The sequence below is a fragment of the Dermochelys coriacea genome, chromosome 10 (assembly GCF_009764565.3).
Source record: "Dermochelys coriacea isolate rDerCor1 chromosome 10, rDerCor1.pri.v4, whole genome shotgun sequence".
NCBI lineage: Eukaryota > Metazoa > Chordata > Testudines > Dermochelyidae > Dermochelys > Dermochelys coriacea.
The window spans coordinates 52,760,329-52,784,624 of NC_050077.1; the positions used below are offsets into that span (position 1 = coordinate 52,760,329).

Below are 24,296 nucleotides of genomic sequence, written 5' to 3' on the forward strand. Positions count from 1 at the left end.
CCTGGGAAGGGACCCCAGCCTGTGTACTAAGAACTGTGAACTGCCTGCAACATTGCGAGTGGTGAGAAAAGCTGATTGTTTCAAATTTAGTCTTGGTAAAGTTCAGGAAACAGCTTGCGGTTTTTTCCTTTTATTTCTTTTTGTAACCAATTCTCATCTTCTGTGTCTACATCACTTTTAATCACTTAAAATCTATCTGTAGTTAATAAACTTATTTTAATGTTTTAATCCAGTGTGCTTTTGGCAGAAGGGCTTGGGGAATCTACTCAGGTAACAAAGGCTGGTGGCATAATCATTTTCTTTGTTAAAATGATGGACTTTATGCACTTGTATTGCCCAGTAAGTAACTGAGCTGTACAAGTTGGTACATTTCTGGGGTGCAAGGCTGCAACTAGGGATATGCAGGTGTCGCTTGACATGTACTTCAAGAGTGGCTGGGCATAGCACTCTGGTATTTGTCTGGCGGTGACTTGCATGCTAGAGGCTGGCATGAGTGGGCAGAGTTGACGCTCACACAGCCAAGGAGTGCATAGCATATACCACACTGGAGAATTAATGGGGCACAGCTGTCCTATGATCCGGATTGTACCCTGGGGAATGTCAAACTTGTCAGTTAGCTTCATCAGCAAAAGAGGTATAATACAGTAGCTCAGTAATTATATTTCCACTTAGCAGTGTCATTCACACACTTATTGCAATGCAGTTGTATGTTTTTAAAAACCATCTAAACAAGAGAAAAACTGTAGTTAGATGAGTTCCCTTCCTCTTGCACCTGACCTTTAAAAGATATGCAGCCCTAAATATCTATTGTTTTCAACAGAAGTTGAGTACATTCAGCACCGTACAAGACTGGACTAATAAAATGCCTTTTCTTATATCCATATATAAGGCCCTGCTAAAACACTCCTCTTCAAGGGAGAAAATATTTCTGTACTGAAAACATACCACTATTCTTGTGATAATTAGACTACCTAGAGAAACAACAGTATTTTAGTAACAACTGCTTCAAAATGTATAACAGAAATAATAGCTCTAAAGTAGGAGAGGTATATGTGATCAACAGGTTCATTATTTTTTATTTATTTTCTCACTTAGGGGTCTTAGTGACAGGCCAGGACCCCATTCCTGAGTGTAAGGGCTTACATTCTATACAGACAATATAAACAGCACAAAGCTAGAGGATTGTGATAAACCTGAAACGGTTCAGCAAATACTTCGTGTAGCCTGATAAGAGTGAACGTATGTACTACACAGTAGCTTGAAAGGGTTCTACTGCTGAATCAGGCACAGTAGAAAAGTTATCAACAGAATGAGGACCTTGAGGAGCAAATGAGAAACTATGTTACATATTCTCTGACTAATAATGTTATAAATGTTATTAGCAAAACAAACAAGATCACAAACACTGTAATATAGCAAAGGAGATAGTGCCAATACAAAATGGTCAGCACTCGCATATCCATAGTGAGGAATCCCAGAACTGGTGAGGCAATCGACATATTGTCATCAGGCCAGCACATTCCAACATTTCCTATGGTCATCAGACGGGTCTTAGCTTTTATAGTGGGTTATGCTAGCGCCAATCATGTCTCATACATATTAACAATGGTTTCAACCTTCTTTCCTTATAGGTACCTTCTCACCTCTATACTTAGGGTCCCTACCTTCAATAGGTGAATTAGTCACTTATGTTATACTTATTAGCATTTACGTCAATTTGTTGCCATGATACACCTGTGGTTAATTCATGTATATTTTGGTCAAATTCAGAATCCTTTTAAACTTTCCCTAAAATTACTTCTGAGGCATCTTAATTCACCTGTTCCCAACACTTGTACTACTCTTGTTTATTTTAATACTTATCTTGTGACACAAAGACGAACTATCAGTTAATTACAATGTACCTAATAACCACCTATCATTACTACCATTTTATATCAAATTATCTAGGGTTTGGTTATGCTAAACTAAATGTCATACAGGCCTCAGGCCTGGAGGTCCTTGTGTTACAGGTACAATACCTCTGCATTATTTCTAAATAGCTCTTACAACATGGCTGGCTAAAGGCCTTTCTGTGTCCACACCACAGTTCTCAACTGAATTTGTAACCAGATAGCAGCATGGTTTCACTCAGCACAATTTGTATCTTCACGTGGCATGTTTAACCTAGGTTAGTAACTATGGGAGCCAACATTGTTTTGCCCGTTGTAGACCTAGGCTGGCACATAGTTGTCCTTTTTTTAACCATTTCAGCACTTTTCTTTGCTGTGCACAGGGCCCTCCAATCATGCTTGTGTAGTCTGTTTGGCCCAGTATCCTCCTCAGCTCTAAGTGCATTGTGTCCCGTTTCCTGCTAAAGTCACTGACTGCGCATGCTCCAGGCAGTCTCACTCCCCAGACTGCCCTGTTACCAGCATAGCTTGACAACGTGGTAGATGTGGCTGTGCAAACATGACAGGGAAAGCTGCTCTGTGGACACAACCTGCATCTGAGAGAGCTGGTCGGGAAGTGAAAGCTTTGCTGATGAAAATTTTCATCAAAAACCTAAAAACTGAGCCTTCTGGTTTTTGGCAGCCAAAAAAAGTTCATTTTATGAAAATCTGAAAGTTTCACAAAAAAGAGTTGTTTGTTCAAATCCATTTTTCATTAAAAAAGTAAATGAGACAGTTGACCCACTCTAATTGTAACCAGTTATAGATTTACACTTGTGGTTTTAAGACCTTGAAACAAAGGGATTTTTAAAACAATTGGTATTCAACCAAGAACATTAAAGTGCAGAGAGAATAGAACACCTTTCAAGTAGAACGAATTGCTGAAGTGCATTTTTTTTCTTCTTTAAACAAACCTGGGGGGGAGGGGGAAGGGGGATATAGATTTACAGACTAACCTTGCCCTGTTTGAGCCTCAGGCACTCGCTCACGAATAACTCTACATGCATCATACACTGCTGTGGATGGTTCAAATTGCATCGTCTTCACCACATTGCACTGGCGGACGCAGATCTTCAAGGACAGGGCCACCATGGTGCCAGATCACTTGTGGGAACCCACTAAAAATACCTGAAAAAGTAGTAATAGAATGAGCCCTCTGCATTTTGTAATTAATGTTTTCACACTTCCATCTTTCAATTAATTTAAAAGGAATATTGAAATGAAGTGCATACAAATTAAATAAATTCAAGTATCAATTCTGTAGAAACTCTCACTAACATATCACATCTAGGAGATATTCAAATGAGACTTTTGCTGGCATGTTTTAAAGTCACTTTAAGACAAGTATATACATAATTTTACAGATCTAACATATTGTCTTAGGCATGTCAAATACCACACCAGCTGACAATACCCCTTTCTTGGGCATCCATCCAACAGCACATCCTTTAGTACTGACTGAATAGTGGTTTCATGATTTTAACTGAATTACTTCATGAGTTTTGAACACTTCAGTACTATACATTCATATTAAAAGCCTTACTTTAAGGAACAGTGCATGCTTAAATCAAAACAAATATTAACATGTTCTCTTGTCAAAGCTACATATGGATCCAAAGCAAAGTTCTTAATTATTTTCACACACTCCTAGATTTTAAGGCCAGAAGAGACTGATCATCTAGTTTGACTTTTTCTATAACATTGGCCATAGGGCTTCCTGTAATTAATTCCTGCTTCAAGTCCAGTAGCTGTGGCTGAACTAAGGCAAATATCTTCTAAAAAAGCATCCAATCTTGATTTTAATATTTCCGGCGATGGAGAATCCACCAGAACCTCTTGTTTAGTTCTTCTACTGGTTGAAGAACTAAACATGCTCACTGTTAAAATGTTTCACCTTATTTATTTTCTTAATTCCTCTAGTTTCAGCTTCCACATGTGCTGTTTTCACAGGAACTGGCTCTGGCTTATAAAAATTAACACTCAAAATCTTACAGCCCTCTTCCCTGGGCTCAATTAGTAACAGTTTGCAATAGGTTCCTGCATCTGTATAGTCCCCCAGCCCCCAGGTTAGACAATCTCTAAACAGAGACAGTCTCTGAAGGTCTCCTCTCCCAGAGAGCTGCCTGGGATCTCTGGAGAACTCTACCCTGTACTCCTTTAGCCACGGACGAAGTTAGTTACAGGATTTCCTACTGTGGCTGGTCATGTGACTGCCACCTAACACCACAGATCCCTAGTTCTGTCAAGTAACTACATTTCCCAGCATACCTGGATTTAGATGAGCCAGACCTCTCAACAGGGCTGACTGGCCTGGTTCTTCTACCCTAAAGGGGTGAACCACCTTAAGAACAAAAGAACGGACATATTGGGTCACACCAAAGGTCCATCTTTCCCAGTATCCTAACTTCCAACAGTGGCAAATGCCAGGTGCCCCAAAGGGAATGAACAGAACAGGTAATCATCAAGTGGATCCATGCCCTGTTGCCCATTCCCAGCTTCTGGCAAATAGATGCTAGGGACACCATCCCTGCCCATCCTGGCTAATAGCCATTGATGGACCTATCCATGAATTTATCTAGTTCTTTTTTAAACCCTGTTATAGTCGTGGCCTTCACAACCTACTCTTGCAAAGAGGAATACTAAACCAAGACTACTTCCTCTTGCAAAGGAAATCTTTAATAAAAGGCGAAAAATTTACATACTAAACAAAGAGAAAGTTCAAATGAGCATGCATCTTCAGAAAGTTTGACACCCTGCAGTTATCACATCATGAATACCACCACAATTGGGCTCCACTTTAAGGCTCATTGCTGTAACACACTTACTTCTCAGATCTGCATCCTTTTATCTAGTTTCAGAAAATGAAGGCTCGGCCCTAAAATTAGGGTCCATGTAAATACAAGAACTGAACTATCTGATTTTTTTAAAATAACCTTTCCAGACTGAACACTCTTAGTAAACTGAATAGGACTGGTGAATCTGCTTTTAAGGAACTTCTAAATGCAGTCCCTGATTTGGAGAACAGTTTTGGTTTGTAAGGGAGGGGGAATACGATGGGGGAAGTTTAACCATTGCTCTTCAATATTAAGAGTCAAAAATACTCAATTGAGAGTGCTTTCTGATAAACATAAGATACTGAAGTTGCAAAAAGTTAGTACTGGTTTTAATACAGAACAATTCCCTTTATAAGTTTCTCTAAAACTTACAGAAGTACAAACTTCAGCCCAATACTAGAACAGACTAATAAAATCTGAAAAAAATAGATCTAAGAATGAAAGCATGTCCTGTGGCTTAGTGGTCGAAGCATGAAGGGGCATACAAATGTTTAGCATATCTGGCACATAAATACCTTACAGTACGAGCTACAACAGTACCATGTGAACGCTTGTTCTCACTTTCAGGCTACATTGTAAATAAGAAGTGGGCAGCATTATCTCCCATAAACATAAACCAACTTGGTGGTCTTAGCAATTGGCTGAACAGGAAGTAGGACTGAGTGGACTTGTAGGTTCTAAAGTTTTACTTTGTTTCGGTTTTGAGTGCAGTTATGTAAAAAAAATTCTAGATTTTTAAGTTGCACTTTCACAATAAAGCACTACAGTACTTGCATGAGATGAATTGAAAAATATTTATTTTTTTTTACAGTGCAAATATTTGTAATAAAAATAATATAAAAAGTGAGCTCTGTACACTGTATTCTATGTTGTAATTGAAATCAATATATTTGAAAATGTAGAAAATATCCAAAAATATTTAATAAATGGCATTCTATTATTGTTTAACAGTGCAATTAATCACAATTAATTTTTTTAATCATTGGACAGCCCTAATATTCCTAGAAATTAGGAATGAGGGATACCATTTGGTTTTTACTGTTCTGAAAAGTTTCTCCACAAAGATTCTCATAGACCGTAAGGGGAGAAGGGATCGTTGTGAGATGCAAGAGAAACAGAAAGTTTAAACTGTTTGCCAAAGTTTAGTGCAGGAACAAGCCTTTACACAATTCCTTTTACAAATGCTGTGATATGCAACACCTTTATTTCATGAGTCCAAGAGAAAATTTCCATCTGTAGTTTAAAATGGAAAGCCTGTAGCAATGAACATTCTGAGTTCTGATTTCAAGTTAATCGCTAGGATCCAGTAGACTTGACAGAGAAAATTAATATCTAAGTGTTATTTAACCTGCTTTAATATTAGCAGAATAAAACCACCATTCAGCTTCACTAAATTCCACCAGAAATATTGCTTGGTATAGTCAATGGGAAGAGGAAATACAAGAAATGCTTGGTCTGTAACACAGATGTTAACCACCAGCTGTATTAAACAAGGCAATAGAAGTTCCAGCTCAGGGATTTAGTTCAAGATTAATACTTGTTGCTTTTCACTACCTCACGCTCCATGTTTGGGCCATATGACAATTTTCAAACAGACCTTCTATAAGAAAGACAACTCATTACAGCTAATGTATAATCTTTATCCAGATACAACAGTTTTGCATGAAGCTGAGTCTCTGGTGAGCCTCTTTCTGTAGTGAAGAATGTTGTATAAATGCCTTAATAAGAGCACATAGAAATCCAACTCAATATCGTGAATTGTTCGCTTCGTTACATAGGGGAAAGCTCCTGCTCAAGAAAGAAATGTTGCTTTAACCATATCAAAATTAACATCAGAATGCAAGAATTATGCCTACTATAGTAAAGTTAGTGTTGAAGGTCTGAGCAAGACACAAAACATATTTCAACAATGTTTAAATATTTCTTTTCCAACTGCAAGCTCTTCAGGGCAGGGCCTCTGTATAGCACCTAGCACAATGGGGCCTCAATCTATATTTGACCCTTTTGAGGGTTACAATTCTACAAATAACCATAGTCATTTGTCATGCTTGGGCAACAAAATGGCAGATGAAACTCAATGTTGATAAATGTAAAATAATGCACATTGGAAAACATAATCCCAACTATACATATAAAATGATGGGGTCTAAATTTTACCACTAAATGTTACCACTCAAGAGAGAGATCATGGTGTCATCACGGGTAGTTCTCAGTAAACCGCTTAGTGTGCAGTGGCAGTCAAAAAAGTTAATAATGTTAGCAACCATTAGGAAAGGGATCAATAAAGATCAGAAAATATCATAATCCCACTATAGAAAGCAATAGTACACCCATACCTTGAATACTATGTCCAGTTCTGGTTTATTCTGATTTATCCTGCTGAGCTATTATGCAGTCTCTCACTTATTTCTCCATTTCCTTTCCCCACATTCAACTTCACTGAAAGCACATTCATTGTGGGTTGTAACCCACAAAAAAGATATATTAGAACTGGAGAAGGTCCACAGAAGGGCAACAAAAATTATTAGGGGTATGGAACAGCTTCCATATGATGCGAGATTAAAAAGATTCAGCTTGGAATAGAGACAACTAAGAGGAGATATGATAGAGGTCTATAAAATCACAAATGGTGTGGAGAAAGTGAATAAGGAATTGTTATTTATCCCTTCATACAACACAAGAATTATGTTAGTAGACAGCAAGTTTAAAACAAACAAAAGGAAGTACTTCTTCACATAATACAGAGTCAACCTGTGGAACTCATTACTAGATGATGTTGTTAAGGTCAAAAGTACAACTGGGTTAAAAAAAGAAGTAGGTATGTTCATGGAGGATCAGTCCATCAATGGCTGTTAAGACAAGATGGTCAGAGGTGCAACCCCATGCTTTCGGTGTCCTTAAGCCTCTGACTGCCAGATGATGGGACTGGACAACAGGGGATGGATAAGTTGATAACTGCCCTGGTTCTTTTCATTCCCTCTGAAGCATCTGGCATTGGCCAGTATCTGAAGATAGGTTAAAGGGCTAGCTGGGCCATCAGTCTGACTTTGTATAGCCATTTTTGTGTCTGTAATTCGCAAATCAGCCAGTAGTGACTTGGAAAATGGAGTTTAAATGCCGAGGTGTGTATATGAAGAACTATCATCCTCTCGCTTCAGAAAGTTACTAAAGTGAAGCAAATTAGAAACCTAAATCCACCACAGTGGTGTCGAAGCACTGTGCATCAATTAAATGCAGCACTAAGAATTTTAGATAGCAAAATCTTTTAGCCTCCCTTGTTCCCAGTGAGCAACTTTCTGGTGAGAAGAGACCATAACTGTTCCTCTACTTTACCTCTTACTTTCTCACCAGTTAGCTGTTGTTTCTGGGAAGATGCCACTACAGGAGAAAGTCTTATGAAGGAGATGGGTCTCATATTTAGGGTATATCTATGTTGGAACTGGATGGTGCAATTCCCCACTCGAGAAGACATACTCCTAGTGTGCCATAAAGAGAAGTTTAGCCATGGCAACATGAGCAGTGGAGGGGTTAGCAGCCATGAGTACATATACAGTCTCAGACAAGATCGTACTTGGAGAATGGGGAGAGGGACAGCCCCACCTTTTGCTTATGCTGCTGCTGCTACACTTGTATTTTAGCATACTAGTTCAATCAGAACTAGTACAGGATGTCTCCTTGAGCTGGAATTCACACCTTCCAACCACACTGTAGACATACTCTTAGTCACCAATGCGAACAGGGACTGATTCAGTATTGACCTCCTCTGCTGAGTCATTACATCATACAGCTGGGGTGCAACTACTGAAAATGTTTAACCACTCACTATACACGAGAGTATCTTTCACCAGACCTTTCTCAGATTTTGTGTAAGGGACTCTCCAAACATCTGTTCCCGGCCAGGTTTAATGTAATTTTATTTCCTTAGTTTGGGGCTCTTTTTAAAATGCCATTTTATATTAAAATTAAACAATAGAAATGATTTTCAAACAGATAAATCATAAAACACTGGAAACACCCATACATTATTTGCTTCAACAATCTCTAAATGTTATAGCTTTTCACTTCAGGTGACCAGGATAACATGAAAGTTTATTTTTGTATTAGGAAATATATACAAATCAACTGAATCCAAGATGCAGCTAGCGCCGTTCAGTCACACTCCGATTACTGGGAGTTATATTTGCCCTCCAAGGTGTTGAAATAGCAGTACTATCCTCATTTATTATCTACACATTTGTAAAAGTCTTACTTCATAACACCATTTAAGTGAAATTTACACCAATTACACAGAACTCTTTTTTGCTTTTTTAAAAATTTGTTTTAACACCTTCATGAATAAATTAACCTCTCTATTTCTCTCCTGTGTAAATTCTGGAATTGTTTTTATTGTTGCAATTTCAGTGTTTTGCATATACTTTAGTGAAGGGTTCATTTAGATTTCTTAGGAGTCATGTTGTTCTCTTCCCAAAATACCCTTCAACACTAAGGTAAGGTCCAATGAATTAAAAAAAAAACCCCTACAATTTCTACATAATTTCATCTCATCCATGGCAAGAGTTTGTTCAATCTGAGGTTAGGTGAACAGAAGAGAGCTAATTAGTCAGTAGAAAATTTAGATATTTTTTTATTCTATATACAGATTTTTTTTTCCCCAACTGGGAACAGACAACAATGGACCATAAAAAAGCAACATGATGCAAAATCAGAATACTATTTAGCTCCCTCCATATCATTCTTGCACCTCGGAAAGGACAAGAAAAAGAAGCAAGTATTTGTTTACATTATGAAACAATTCTTACAATCATTACTAAGACAGTCTTCTTTCTGCATCACCAACAGCCATAACTCTGTTACAGATAAGTTACGATGGGCCAGTGTTTAGAACAAGACGTATGTTCAAGGAAAGATTTGAAACTCTAACACTTTTTCTTCATCAAAAAGTTGTACTGAAATTCCTTGAGAAAAAATGTACATTTCTTTTCACCTCTTTAAAATGAGTTTTTCAGTGAACTACTCCGAATGTCAAATGTAACAGATAAATATAAATACAGATAGTGTTATTTCATTTTCCCTGAAATGTAAGAAGGTTTTTTAACACCTTTATTGATTTACTTTTGTGATACATAACAAGCCAGGAAAAAGCATAAAGGTAACCAGAAGGCAAGCCATAGGATCATAAACAAAATAAATACAGAACCAAACATATTCATAAAATAACCTTGAGATGCATCCCCAGAGTAAAAGGAAGATATCCAGTGTCAATGCAAGTCAGTCCTCTATTTCTATGGAAGATTCAATTAAAATTGCTTTCCCTCTTGGTATCAATCCAAAACACTTATGGATGTGAAGCAGCTCCAGAATCAGCTAAAATCCTACATAATCCCAGTGCTAAGTAATGCCTTCATATGCTCCTACATCTTCTACCATGTCTCCCAGTGATAGCTGTCCCAAATTCTCTGTGCTGCAGCAGTGATAAGCAAGTAATGCATTGTAGGGCTTTCAATGCCTTTCTTCTTCCACAGTTATTAGCACCCTCCTGCTAAAGGGACTTGGAAATAATTAGGGTCAAACATTTGGGAGGAACCCACAAAAAAGTGATTCATCCCATCCCCAGTACAGTAAAGTGTTACAGGTGATTCGTAAATGACATGTGGAACATGCCATGAATTATACTACTTAGCATTTGTATTGTCATGGCATCTACAGGCCACAGCTTCATTGTGCTAGGCACTGCACAACTTAGCGACTATACTTGACTAAAACAAGTTTAGATTCCAGAGAAACACAATATACTCATATTCAGAATTGTATCTGAACTGGTATTAAGGCATTACAGCAAACTATAGCTTAAATGTCGAACATGTCATCTGACAGACTGCCTGTGACCATCACTTTTATAACAATTCAAGTTTATAAAAATCCTGCAAAGCTGAAATGCTTTCTACAGGGACAGTCATAATGTGACCCCCCAGAACAACTGCCTACAAATAATATATCAAGGGCAAAATGCAATTTTTAGGTTCCTATTGGGTCACCACCACACCCAAAAAATGAACCTGTGCAAAGAGTGTCCAGTCCAGAGAGACTATATTCTCTCCTCACTTCTTTCCATGTGTTTGTAGAAAAAGCATTTAACTACTTAATATTTACAAGCCCTGGCAAGTCTCATACACTCTCTACAGTATTCACAGAAGATACTATGTATATCAAACTACCATTTCAAGTTCACATTGTTATCTCGGCAGTAATGTGGATATCTGCATAGTTGTTCAGGTGCCCTGGCAGTCAATATATTGGAGCAATCAACCCAATATAGCATCTTCAGAGAATATTTGTGAACTCCTTTTAAAACAGCCAGGCTGGCATGACATAAGATATTTCACAGGGTTAAATTCTCCATCTTCAAATATGTTTCTCAAGCTTGCGTTACTTAACTAACCTCTGCACTTTGAGCAATTAGCTGTTCCAATTTGGTCAAAACACAGCAACTGACAACACAATTTTTAAAATGGCCTGGTTGCCAATTACTTCAACCAATGTGAAAACTGAGTTAATAGAAACACCAACCAAGTCAACTGCAGCCTCAAGTGCCACTAACCTACTTCATAAAATTAGCTTTTAACAGTTCTGTAGTCAAACCATTTATCCATCCAATATGGTAAATCATAGATTTTTTTCCTATCATCATCTTTCGGATCACTTTTTTGCATTGGAATAGACATGTTCTGCAGGCATCTTAGCACAAGAGTAAATGATCTTTCTCCTCTGCTCAAACATTACTTGCTAGAATGTAATTCTGTTTCAGATAACTTTGCTTTATTAATAGAATATGGAACAGATGTGTACTGCCCTTTCCATGTTTCCACTAAGCCTTCCGTAAGCACACACACAATGCATACTTCCTTAGACAACCTGCTTCCAACTGTCTACATGGAGACCTCACACAGTAGTTATTGGTACAGCCAATGGACGCTTACCAAAAATGGCAGTTTACAAGCCTGACTAGCCATACTGAAACAAGTTCACTAGAGAAGCAAATACTAAAGGGCTTCTCTCCCCAAATAATATGTTTCTGAAATAGCACAAACTGACAAAATAAGTCAGAATTAGGACTGGGCCAAACTATCTCTTATGGTAAACTCCATTAAATTACTCTAAGGCTGTGCTCAGCCTATCATGTTCGCCCCGTGCTCTGGAGAGCTGTTCTATTGGGTTTGATCCAGATGTTTTATGTTGCAGGGCAATTGTTATTACAATTTCAACACTAAGTTAACAGAAAATATGAGCATTTTAGAAACTGTCTTTTCTTGATATTATTTGGTTAGGAACATTGCCTCACTTTCCATTTTACATCCCCAACTTAATATTTTGAAGTGAATATGTAATCTGATGTAACTGAACTTCTAATCTAGGTACATGTATAATAGTCAGTGCTCTATCAAATCAGGACTAAAAACATATCCAATGGAAGTACAGTAGCGACTAACACCATTTTGTTTTAATGTAAAGTTCTTTTATGATTTAGCAGGGTCTGCTCCCAGGAGATATTTCTTAACTGGTTCATCTAAGCATCTAGTCAACACAAAGATAGGTCATGAGACTGCCACAGTCTAAAAGTCTGCATGCATGCATGCCAGTATGGTCAAAAGCAAAATACTTTCATACTAGATTAACTTTGTAACAAGAGCCAATTGGTCAAGAGTTCTGCATTCCTCTAATTTTTAAGCACAGGGCACCAGCAAAACAGGGCACATGACATTCATTACTGTTCGTGGGAGACAAAAACTTAATTCTGTTGCAACATCTTGAAGATTTGCTCCCAGACTGGTGCCTCAGAACATTCCCTTAAGCAAATGAACAAAAGAACCTGTCAGTATCACAAGCTACATTTTGAACAGAATCAAACTATTATAGATGAAAATCTGTGTATTGTGAAAGGAGACTTTAGAACAAAAACAGTGTGTAAAGCACATCTTTACCCTGCGACAATTGATTGAAAAAAGGCTTGTTCGCCAGAGATTAGTCCTGAATTGTGCAGAGTTCACCAAAACTTCTGACTGTATTGACGGCAAGTCACTATGGAAAAATCTTACAAAAATATGGGCTTCCTAAAAAGATAGTTTTCACTGACTAAGATGCTGAATGAAGGTTCAAAAAGTGGAAAGACTGACTGGTTTGATATCATCACTGGAGTGCAACAGAGACACGTCTCATCGCATCTCCTCTTCTGCATTGTGATTATGTGATGCGAAAAGCAAAATCAAAGGAAGATACATGAATTACGTGGAGTAGAAAAACACTTTGGGGTCTTGATTTTGCTGATGACATTGTTCTGCTGGCACACAATGATGCTATGAAAAAGACCATGACCAATGTCAAACGTGAGGCTGCCCAAGTAAGTTAAATCAGCCAAAAGGAAATGGAAGTTATGATCATTGAAAGAGGAGTCAGCAATGACGGTGCATATGTAATTGAGTGTGAAGAATAAGGCATGGTTAACAAATTTGTACATCTTGGAAGCACAATTATTGCTAATGGTCAACTTCATAAGGATAGAGAAACAAGAACTGGGAAGGCAAGTGGAGCCTTTTTGAGATTAACAAATGACTGGAAAATATAAGGAGATTCACACAAGAACCAAGACAAAAAGTAATACACTGCCATTTTGATAACCACACTGCTCTACATTTCTGAAACTTGGTAAATGCTGTAAATGCTAGAAACCCCCAACAGGAAAAATGCATTCCAGCAGAGATGCTTGAGAAAAATACTTGGTGTCTGCTGGTGGGATAAAGAAACCAACACTCCTTACAGAGACAATGATTCGAGAAAAAAGGCTGAAGTGTTTTGGACACATTGTAGGGATGCCAACAAAAAACAAACAAAAAACCTGTATTCCTAGAACAAGCCTTTGACTGGATACCACTTCACAGAAGACAGAGAAAAGGAGGACAACAAGTGATGTAAAAGAAAATCATCGAGATAGATGTCACTGTCAGAAACCGCCTACAATGAAGCAAGAAATGTGGCATTAGACAGAGGTGAAAAGACAGGGTGGCTTCTTGTCTCACTAGGCACAAAAACTACTACTACTAATAAATAATACATACCCTATGCCTCAGTCCTCTGAAATTTAGAATACAACCATGGGAAGCTGCAGATTGCATTTAAATATACATTAAACTACTTAATCATCCTTAGAAAGTTTAATTTACAAACATAGAAGAGAGTTTTATGCCTTCTGACACTACCTTTTGCCTAGCCACTGAGCTATTTCTTTTCTGTACTGGTGCTGCCCACTGTGATCTAAACAGCAGCGTCAAGAGCTGCCAGGCCTTTGAGTCTTCACTCTGGTACAATTTACTCAAGCAATGAACAACACTGACATCAACTGTCTGCCTGCTGACTTAGGAAGACAACACAGCACCAGTTCACATCACTTCTGTGTTTGGAAGTTTCCCCGCAGCCATCTTAAAGGCTGGATTATCTTCATGAAAGTCTGAGTTTATGGAAAATTAATGAGTGGCACTTGCCAAGCAATCTCATGTGTGTGCCTGTATATTCCAAGACCCGTTAAACAAAATTAGATTTCAAATCTTCAGGAAATTGAACAAATAATTCACTGTATTTATATGGTAAAGTACACAGTCTTAGACCAAACGAATTTGAAGCAAGCAGTAAAAAATTCTGAAAAAACAAAATTTGGATTGGAAATGCCAAGTCAATCTTCATTTAGAAGTGCTACTGTTACACTTATCTTCCACCAAATAAATACATGGCTGTTGATACACATATTCTAGTCTTTGTAAAACAACTTTCATTTTATTAGCTATGATATTCAGGGAGAAAGTATCCTCCAACTCAACTGTACAAAAGCAGATAATGACTGAGTCTAGTTAAGGAAATATTACTTGAGACCTAGAGTGGTTTGTAGGACATGCAGTTTACTAGTAACTCAGCAATAGTTATATGCAAATGTACAATGTGACTTAAAGATATATTCAGCTGTGCAAGTTCATACAAAGTCCAAAGGAACGAGTTCTACCACAGTTTTCTAAAAAGAACTCCTAGTTGAGCAGGCTTCACTTGTCATGAGGGGGCCAATTATTATGAATCAACTGAAAGCAGAGTCTGGAAATCAAGAGTCACTCTATTCATGAGAGACCACTGAACATCTTCTTTCGAAGTTATTCCAACTCAATAGTTTCAAGATGCAGAAAAACCCTTTTAAGAGGAACTTAATGAAGATACTGACAATGTGCACGATTTCATTAAGCAGTACCTGAGAACAAAGGTGGAGTGTTTGAGGGGCGGGGAGGGATTGAAAACAGAAAAGTCTGCTTGAAAGGATAAGGTATCACTAGTGCAAGTTCTGCAACTCACTTAGGACAGACTGCTGCAATGTAGTCTTTCAGAGATCTATTTCTGATTTTAGTTAACTTAAGAGTAGACATGTAAATTAAATAGGTCAAATAAATAACAAACACGTTCTTCTCCATGAAGCGATCAAAATGCTATGAAATTGTTCCTTTGGAAAAATTAGATTTATATATTTTATTCACATATAATCTATTCAAGCTCTACCCTGTGAAGCCCAAGATTTGTACAGTAGTCAAGAGGAAGCAGACACAAGGCTGCTTTGGCATGTACCAATATGGCTTTTGGTTCCCATGGTGTCAAAGAAACCATAATAATTACATTACCGGATACATACATTTTGGTCCTTGCTATTCACGAATTTCAGAAATGAAACACGCAGGTAACGTGTGAATTGAAACAAGCACCATTACCAGCACAACTGACGAGCATCACTTCACACTTGTGCATACAGTTTGTGAGGCACTCACTCTTGTTTTCGGCAACATACTTCCTGCTGTACACACTTTAGCAGAATGTGACTCTGTCTCATCCCTATTTGGTATTGGGGGGAAAAAAATCATCTGTGTTTAATATTGTCAAAACAAAGGGAGCTTACCACTTCAGTGATCTTGCCAAATTGGGGGAAGAGTTCCTTAATTTCGATAGCAAGGAAGTTTGTACCAGTGCAGTAATACCAGAGCAAGAAAGGAAAGGAGTCCCACGGAGCCCTGAATTAGTCGTGCCTCAATCTAGTCATCAAAAAGGACAAGTCACTGGCCAAACTCCCACCATGTGAGGAGATTTTTAAAGAGCATGTCAAAAGAGCATCTTGGCAAACAAAGATTTGGATGTCTTTGCACAAAGGTAAATTACATATTGGATTACCATTGAAACAGGAATGGAAAAACGTGGATGATGATGATGAATAGTTCAAAGGCCCAATGACATTTGAATTTCCACAAGACCTTATTAGTGCTGCACAACTAACTGTCTGTATTCAGAACAATATTCCCTGCACAGAGCTGTGTGCATGCCAAGGCACTGAAGACTGTTGTTACCCATCTACTTTTGACAGAGATTATAATGAAGAACAAGAGATGACTATAAAAAGAAAAGGAGTACTTGTGGCACCTTAGAGACTAACAAATTTATTAGAGCATAAGCTGTAGCTCACAAAAGCTTATGCTCTAATAAATTTGTTAGTCTCTAAGGTGCCACAAATACTCTTTTTCTTTTTGCGAATACAGACTAACACGGCTGCTACTCTGAAAAGAGATAACTATGTAGACTAGAAACGTACCAGAGTTATTACATTTAAATGATGCCTCTACAATTTATTATAGATTTTATTTGACCCTTTAAACTGCTGTTGTGATGCTTTAAGGTCACAGAGAACTCCAATTTTATGTCTCAAAATAATACATAGTAATTAAATTAACAGAAACAAATGCAAATATTTCAAAGCGTTCATGGTGTCATTGTTTATCCCAGTTTTTATGGTAACGGCACTACTTGACAGCTGTACATCATACATCATCTTAAAGTCGACATATTAAGCTTTGAAAATGACATGTGAGTGTTATGACAAAACTCCGAGCCTGTATTGGTGGGTCTCACGCTTCCAGGCGGATTCAGTGGCCTCAGAAGCTCGCCAAGGCCCTCAGTATGACCTCCCTTTCTCAGTATAACGGCAAAGGTCACAGCTTATTGAGCTACTTTCATCACAGGCCAGTATGGGAGGTGGGAAGGTGGAATACCCACAGTCTCTGTTGCTCCTTAGAGCTCAGTAGGTTTAGTATGGCCTCCTGCCTGGACCAAAGTCTGCTTCCCCTCTCAGGGGGATCTCTGTAGAGCATGGGGGGAAGTGGGGAACCTGTGCCGACCCTCTACTTCGGATTCCAGGCAGGGACCCTAACGGTAGCAGCTGTTGGCGGTTTTTCCCTTCACCACTGACGCTGCGTTGATTCCCTGGGCCACTTCCCCATGGTCCCCTTTTCCTAGCTTCACCCTTACCTCAGGATTCAGCAATGCTTCCTCTCCTCCAGCTCCTTTCACCTGGGCTTCTCTGGAGAGAACTAGAAAGGAGAGCTTTTAAGCAGTATGAGTGGGACCTTAATTGGTTCCAGCTATCTCCGTTAGCCTAACAGCTTTTAACTGACCCTTTGCCAGTTAACTGAGGTCAGGTGACAGCATTAGCCTAATGACCGTAACTGGTTAAATTGGCGTCAGGTGTCTTGATTGGCCTGGAGTAGCCTTTGTTTGGATATCCAGGGAACAGGGACCTACTCATTCTGAGGCCGATATACCTGTTTGTGCAAAGCTCTGTTAAATAAACTAAACTGAATTAAAAAAAAAAAAAAGCGCTACCCTCTCATATCCTTCTGGTCTGAGTCCGTCACAACGTATAGAAAGAGTACATTAAGCTTACCAAATTGGTGGTATCGGCCGCTTGCCTATTACTGACATGAGCTGACATGAGCTGCAATAAATGTTAACTTCAATACCTAAATGTCAACGTAGGAAACTGAACCGATAAAATATCGTGTATAACATTTAAAGCATCAAATGCTTATTATTAATATGCTATTAGTATTAAAATCCTTATATAGTTGCTCAACACCACAAAGACTATTGTCTGGCTTCTCATACACTTTCTAACACCATCTAATGCTCAGTCATGATTTTCTTTAATCTTGAATTATTGTTCAATGGTTTCTTGAATGGCCCCTCTTATATTTACCTCTGCAATTAATCCAAGCCCTTTTGGGTTTTTTTGTCACAGCTGCACACCCCTTAATTATCTTAACTTCTTTTATCTCTCTGCAGTTTCACAGGATGAAGTCAAAAATATATTGTGCTTCTTTGTAATTCATCATAATAATGTTACTGTGGGTCAATCACTTCTTTGACCCTTATAGCTCTAATAATTACGTATAACATTGCTGCATCCGATGAAGTGAGCTGTAGCTCATGAAAGCTTATGCTCTAATAAATTTGTTAGTCTCTAAAGTGCCACAAGTACTCCTTTTCTTTTTGCGAATACAGACTAACACGGCTGCTACTCTGAAACCTGTCAATATTTTTCCTGACACTGATTTTGCTTTCATTTGTTACGCTCAATCGATATTGGAAGCATAAATCCATAGAAGGTAGGCTAAAGCTGTGCTGTTTAATTAGCATAAAGCAATCAGGCACATTTTACCAAGTGTCCTCCAGTACAGATGGACCTGGATGAAATGACTTTCCAAGTCAGGAATATCTTTGCTTTAATCTGCAGTGTGAAAATTTCTGGATAAGCGGTCGAGATTCACACAAAGACTCTAGTGCAGTGATTCTCAAACTTTTGTACTGGTGACTCTTTTCACATAGTAAGTCTCTGAGTGCGACCCCCCCCCCCCTTATAATTGAAAAACACTTTTTATATATTGAACACCATTATAAATGCTGGATGCAAAACGGGGTTTGGGATGGAGGCTGACAGCTTGCGACCTCCCCATGTAATAACCTCACAACCCCCTGAGGGGTCCCGACCCCCAGTTTGAAAACCCCTGCTCTAGTTCATTAGACAAGTAGACATTGTAGCTTCCAGTCTGGAGTACTCTTTCTACTGGATGTAAGGGATTACTTCAGTTAACTGTATAATAATTGCTGAGATAGGCTGTTTAAACCTTTTTGTGTTAGCCTAGAGGTGGTTATGTATTCATTTTCAGATCAATGAAACCTGATACATACTCCAAATGCAACACATCATGGTGTAGACTGAACAGAGTATTGCTTGAGACCTCATGAGTTGTCTTGCACTATGTAACACTGGCTGGCTCTGAATACCTGGTGAGCATATCTAATTCTGGATGACAGTGCTGATGATAATGATCAACACTGCCTCTATTCTGTGATTTCAGTATCTCATGGATTTTGTTTTACTTAATATCCATATGGGCTGATAGTTGAACTTCCATAGTGAATAAAGCAGCTGTTGATAAAACTTTACCTATAGGAAACCCAGAAAAGTCATTAGTTGGTTCAATATCAGAGTAGGTGGATATGAATAGTGTGCATACAAGTTATTGCTATGCAATTACACATGGTCTAGAAAAGAGAAGAAGAAAACCTGTTGGTGGTATCAATCAATATTGCATATTAAGATTAATATTTTCAAAGAATGTTAAAGGCCAATCTTAGTCATATGCAAGAAATTCATACTTGAATTAATCTAAGCATTTGTACTATAAATATAACTGTGCTGTCACTGCATCTGAAGACTAAGAGTATGTCTACACTACCCGCCGGATCGGTGGGCAGCGATCGATCCAGTGGGAATCAATTTATCACATCTAACCTAGACGCGATAAATCGAACCCCAAGCGCTTTCCCGTCAACTCCTGTACTCCATTTCCGCAAGAGGCGTAGGCAGAGTTGACAGAGGGAGCGGCAGCAGTCAATTCACCATGGTGAAGACACCAAGTTAAGTCGATCTAAGTATGTCGACTTCAGCTACATTATTCACGTAGCTGAAGTTGCATAACTTAGATCAATTCCCCCCAGCGCCTGGGTAGACCAGGGCTAAGATACCCTGATATGGCTCTGAATAGGCAGAGGACATAACAGCATAAAGTAGGACTTCAGAATACACTGGGGATATATATAATAATTTTAAATAGGAAGGAAAACATTTAAGAATACTTGGAATGCACTGAATGAACCCATTAGGTCATATTGTAGGTGTTTTGAAGCATGATGATATTAACAACATAAGAAAGGCCATATTGCCACAGACCAAAAGGTCCATTTAACCCCAGTCTCCTGTCTTCCAACAGTAGCCAATGCCAGACACTTCAGAAGCAATGAACAGAACAAGCAATCATCGAGGGATCCATCCCATCGTCCACTCCCAACTTCTGGCAATCAGAGGCTACGGACACCAAGAGCATGGAGTTGCATCCCTGACCATCTTGGCTAATAACCATTCATGGTCCTATCCTCCATGAACTTATCTAATTATTTTTGGATCCCGATATAATTTTGGCCTTCACAACATCCTCTGGCAATGAGTTCCACAGGTGACTGTGCGTTATGAGAAGAAGTATTTCCCTCTTTATTTGTTCTAAACCTGATGCCTATTAATTTCATTGAGTGACCCCTGGTTCTTGTGTTATGAGAAAGGGTAAATAACACTTCCTTATTCACTTTCTCCACTCCATTCATGATTTTTAGAACTTTTTCAAGCTGAACAGTCCCAGTCTTTTAAAATCTTTCCTCAAACAGAAGCTGTTCCATACCCTTATTCATTTTCGTTCCTCTTCTCTGTACTTTTCCCAATTCTCATACAACTTTTTTGATATGGGGCAACCAGAACTGCACACAGAATTCAAGGTGTGGGCGTAGTGTGGGTTTACATAGTGGCATTATGATATTTTCTATTTTATCATCTATTCCTTTCCTAGTGGTTCCTAACATAGTTAGCTTTTTCAACTGCTGCTGCACATTGAGCGGATGTTTTCATAGAACAGTACACAATGACTCCAAGATCTTTCTTGAGTGTTAACAGCTAATTTAGATCCCATAATTTTGTATTATAGTTGGGGTTGTGTTTTCCAATGTACATGTATCCAGATTGAATTTCATCTGCCATTTTATTACCCAGTCACCCAGTTTTGTGAGATCCCTTTGCAACTCTTCACAGTCTGCTTTGGACTTAACTATCTTGATCAATTTTGTATTGTCTGCAAATTTTGCCACCCGTTTACCCCTTTTTCCAGATCCTACACTATCAGGTGCATTTTTAACTATATAGTCATGGAGAATTTTAAAGTGACTGCTTGTTGGATATCAAACTTAGAAACTTTTTCCACAGAGACACAGGGTGTCTACCAATCACCTCAAATTTCCTATGTCCAACATTAGACCTGTTTGGCACTATCTTTCTGCAGTTTTCACAGAGTTACTGTTGTCATACCTGTCAAAGATTCCCATTGCAGACTTAGTTTTGACAAATCCTTTTAGGACGTGCCTCAAGTACTCAGCAGCCAATTCACAGTCTATGCAGAATTTTTCTCCAGCCATCATTTGTATGACAGCCATAGGATCTCTGATGTACACTAGGGTTCCTTTGTTGCATGCTCTTAGCTTAGGGATTCCTTCAGCTTGAGCTTCATGCTGATGCACTAACTCAGCTTCATCTGTTTTTCTCATTGTTCCATCAGCATGGAAGAGGGATATAGGCATAGGTCCAATTCGGTGATTAAAGACAATTGCCATTGAAACATCATCTCTGCATCTTGCTAAGGACAGGGCAAGGCGGAAAACAATTTCTGGACTGATAGCTGCTATGACTGTCCCTCCCTTGCCAGAGTGAAATTTGGTCTTCTTGGCCATGTCTGCAAAAGTACTGATACCAGATGTCTTGACTGGCCTGAAGAAGCTACATGTCCCATTAGAATAACAGCACACCTCAGAAATCTCTCCATTTGTTCTCTCTCAAAACCTGCTATTTCCAGTAGAGACGCTTGTACATCTGATGTTACATACAGTTCAGTAAATCTGTTGATGAGCACCTCTGGATGGGATTCAGGGTCAAATGGGGTTGACATAGCTGGTAACAGCTGTAACATGTTCTTCATACCTCTTCAGTGCAGAGGCAAGGGCTTGTTTGTGGATTTTGTCTTCACTACTTCTTGTTAGGACACTTTTTCCTCTCATAACTTTTGCATATTCATATTCATTGCACATTCATCTTTAACGCTAATACTGATCTGTGCTTAAGTGTCATCACTGAATTAAAAAGCTAGTTTCTAGAATATTTCAAAGGCTAGTACTGCATGCGTACGCAATTACAAATCAAAACCTTCTAAGAGGCAGACTAGATGCTACAATGTATGTACAAAGGCTTACAAATGTAGAAGCCATTAAACTAGGAATTCATGTACATTTATATCTACCTACTATGCAGTACAAACTACAGGCACACAATCTCCTGCTACTGATACACAACCTTCAATGAGAGACTGAGCTGGTCAGCAAATTTTAACTGAAATTATAAAAACAAACCCAAAAAAACTATGCTAATCACTTGTGAGATGCTTTGACAAGTAAGAAAAAGTGATGTGAAAACATTTCATGTTAATATATTGCAAAATGCTGACATTCACCATTTTTGACACCTACTAAACAGCTTCATTATTTCTGAAAACATAAAAACCCCAAAAAAACTTGCTCGTGCAAAGGCAATAAAAATCTTTTATACATTGTTGTTTGGTAGCTTTGACCTATAAACACCACATTAAGGTGTTGAAATTAACAGTAAAAACTGTAGTCAGTCACATTGCAGTGTTCCTGGAACTGTGCAAAAAATAACACTCTCTCATTACGGGTACCATTGTTTCACCCCGTCTACAGGCTTATGGCACCACTTGATAGTTCTACATAATACTTCATCTAAATGTACATAAAATAAGCTTTCAAATGATATATGATTTGTATGTGTGTTCGCGTGTGTTTGTCACATGCACTGGTGCCCAGAATAGAGGAGACCCTCTTCAAAAGCTCCTGGTAAGCCTTGGTATTATCTTGCGGAACTGGGTGAGGGGGACCTGTAATCGCTTCTTCCAGCGATGAGGAGGACGAAGCCAGCGCCAAGGGATCCAGCTGGCTGCTCCCCATGTCCTCATGGTCTTGGGGGGGGGGTTTCCCCTGTGGGGCCTCCACCTCTGCAGGAGGACAGGATGCTGCAGCCGATGGCCTATCTGAGGCCCCTGCCACCAATCAGGCAACCTGGGAAGCCTGGGTAAACCCCCATGGATTCCAGGGGTACCACAAGGCCAGTCATTGGCCTGGAGGCCATGGGGTCGTTTGCGGTGCCAATGATGTTGATGGTACCACTGGTGCCAGGGCCTGTCCTGCTACCAGGGACTCCTGATCAGCACCGGATTCATAAACAAAACAGATGCTGCAGAGTGACCATGACCAGCTGGCTTGGCAACCCTCCTCACCGCAGTGCCACCTGTTGTACCTTGATGCCATCCTCTCCAAATGGGACAAGTTCCTCCTGCGGGACCCCAGGGATTTTCGGCATTTGGCAGATCAGTGTCGGTAGACCAGCAATCTACGCCTCACACTGCTTGACCTGCACCAGGAGTTGAAGCGAGCCGGTCATCAATAGAATCTCCCCAACCAATGGGATTTGCATCTCGGCAATGGGTGCATTCGAGTGGGTGGCCCATGACCCCGTTTGGTCGCAGGACCAGTGCTGAAACGTCGGAGACCCAGTGGATCAGTTTCAATGCTCATGGTGGGGAGGTGGCGGGGGGAGGGGCATGCCTCCACAGGTCTGCACCAGGTTACCGGCGAGCCGCACCTCGAATTCCGCTGTCGGTGCCTATGGTCCAGAGATCGAAGAGGGCTTCTCTAATCCTGCCTCCCAAAGTCCGAGGTAGGACGGCTCCGTGCGGGCAAGTGCTCGCAGGATGTCCCCCGTGATGGGGAGCGGCGCTGCTAATGCAGAGACACTCGGAACAGTTCCAAGGCAGATTTACCCCGGGCTTGGGTACCGCCAGAGCCGGTGTAGGTAGCACCGGTAGTATAAGGATCGCCTGCAGGCCTCAAGCATAGACAGGACTTGGAATTGACAGAGGCCTTCATCACTGTCCAGTGTGGCAGGCATAGTACTGGAGGAGCTCAACATTCGCTGGGGTCCAACTCCTTGATGGAGATGTTGAGCCATCCAGCATGGGTCTTGGCTCTCCTCCGGCCCTCTCCATTCCCTCTGAGGAAGTGGGAGATAGTCCCCTCACGGGCCTCTTAGTCTTCTTAGCCGGGGTTGGGGAGGCGGATCAGTGCCGGCTCGTAGAACTCCATTCTGAAGTTGAAGTGCTCGGGGCCGAGTCAGACCTCTGCTCTAGTGCCAGGGTCAGCGCTGACTCCATCAGGAGTGCCGAGACGGATGTCTCTCTCCTTTTTTGTTCTGGGTTTGAACAACTCACAGATGCGACACTTGTCGCTTGTGTGTCCTTCTCCTAGATACTTTAAATAGCTAACGTGTGGGTCTCTGATGGGCATGGGCAGCTTACAACAATCGCATGGTTTAAATCCTGCGGACCAGGACATGCCCCATCCCTAGACTGAGTCCCGGCCAGGACCAACTAACTAGAACGAATACTAAGGGTAAATACTAAAC

The 24,296-nt window shown here is 39.7% G+C and overlaps 1 protein-coding gene across 4 annotated transcripts in view; it reads right to left on the bottom strand.

Moving 5' to 3' along the window:
• The window catches only part of TLN2 (talin 2), a 352,127-nt gene that overhangs the window by 170,082 nt on the left and 157,749 nt on the right, over positions 1-24,296 (bottom strand). For all 4 annotated transcript variants that reach the window (XM_038419198.2, XM_038419194.2, XM_038419199.2 and 1 more), the window contains one exon: positions 2,888-3,059. In XM_038419198.2, the coding sequence (XP_038275126.1) occupies positions 2,888-3,023 (136 nt within the window). In that variant the 5' untranslated portion in view covers positions 3,024-3,059. The remainder of the gene's footprint in view (positions 1-2,887; positions 3,060-24,296) is intronic.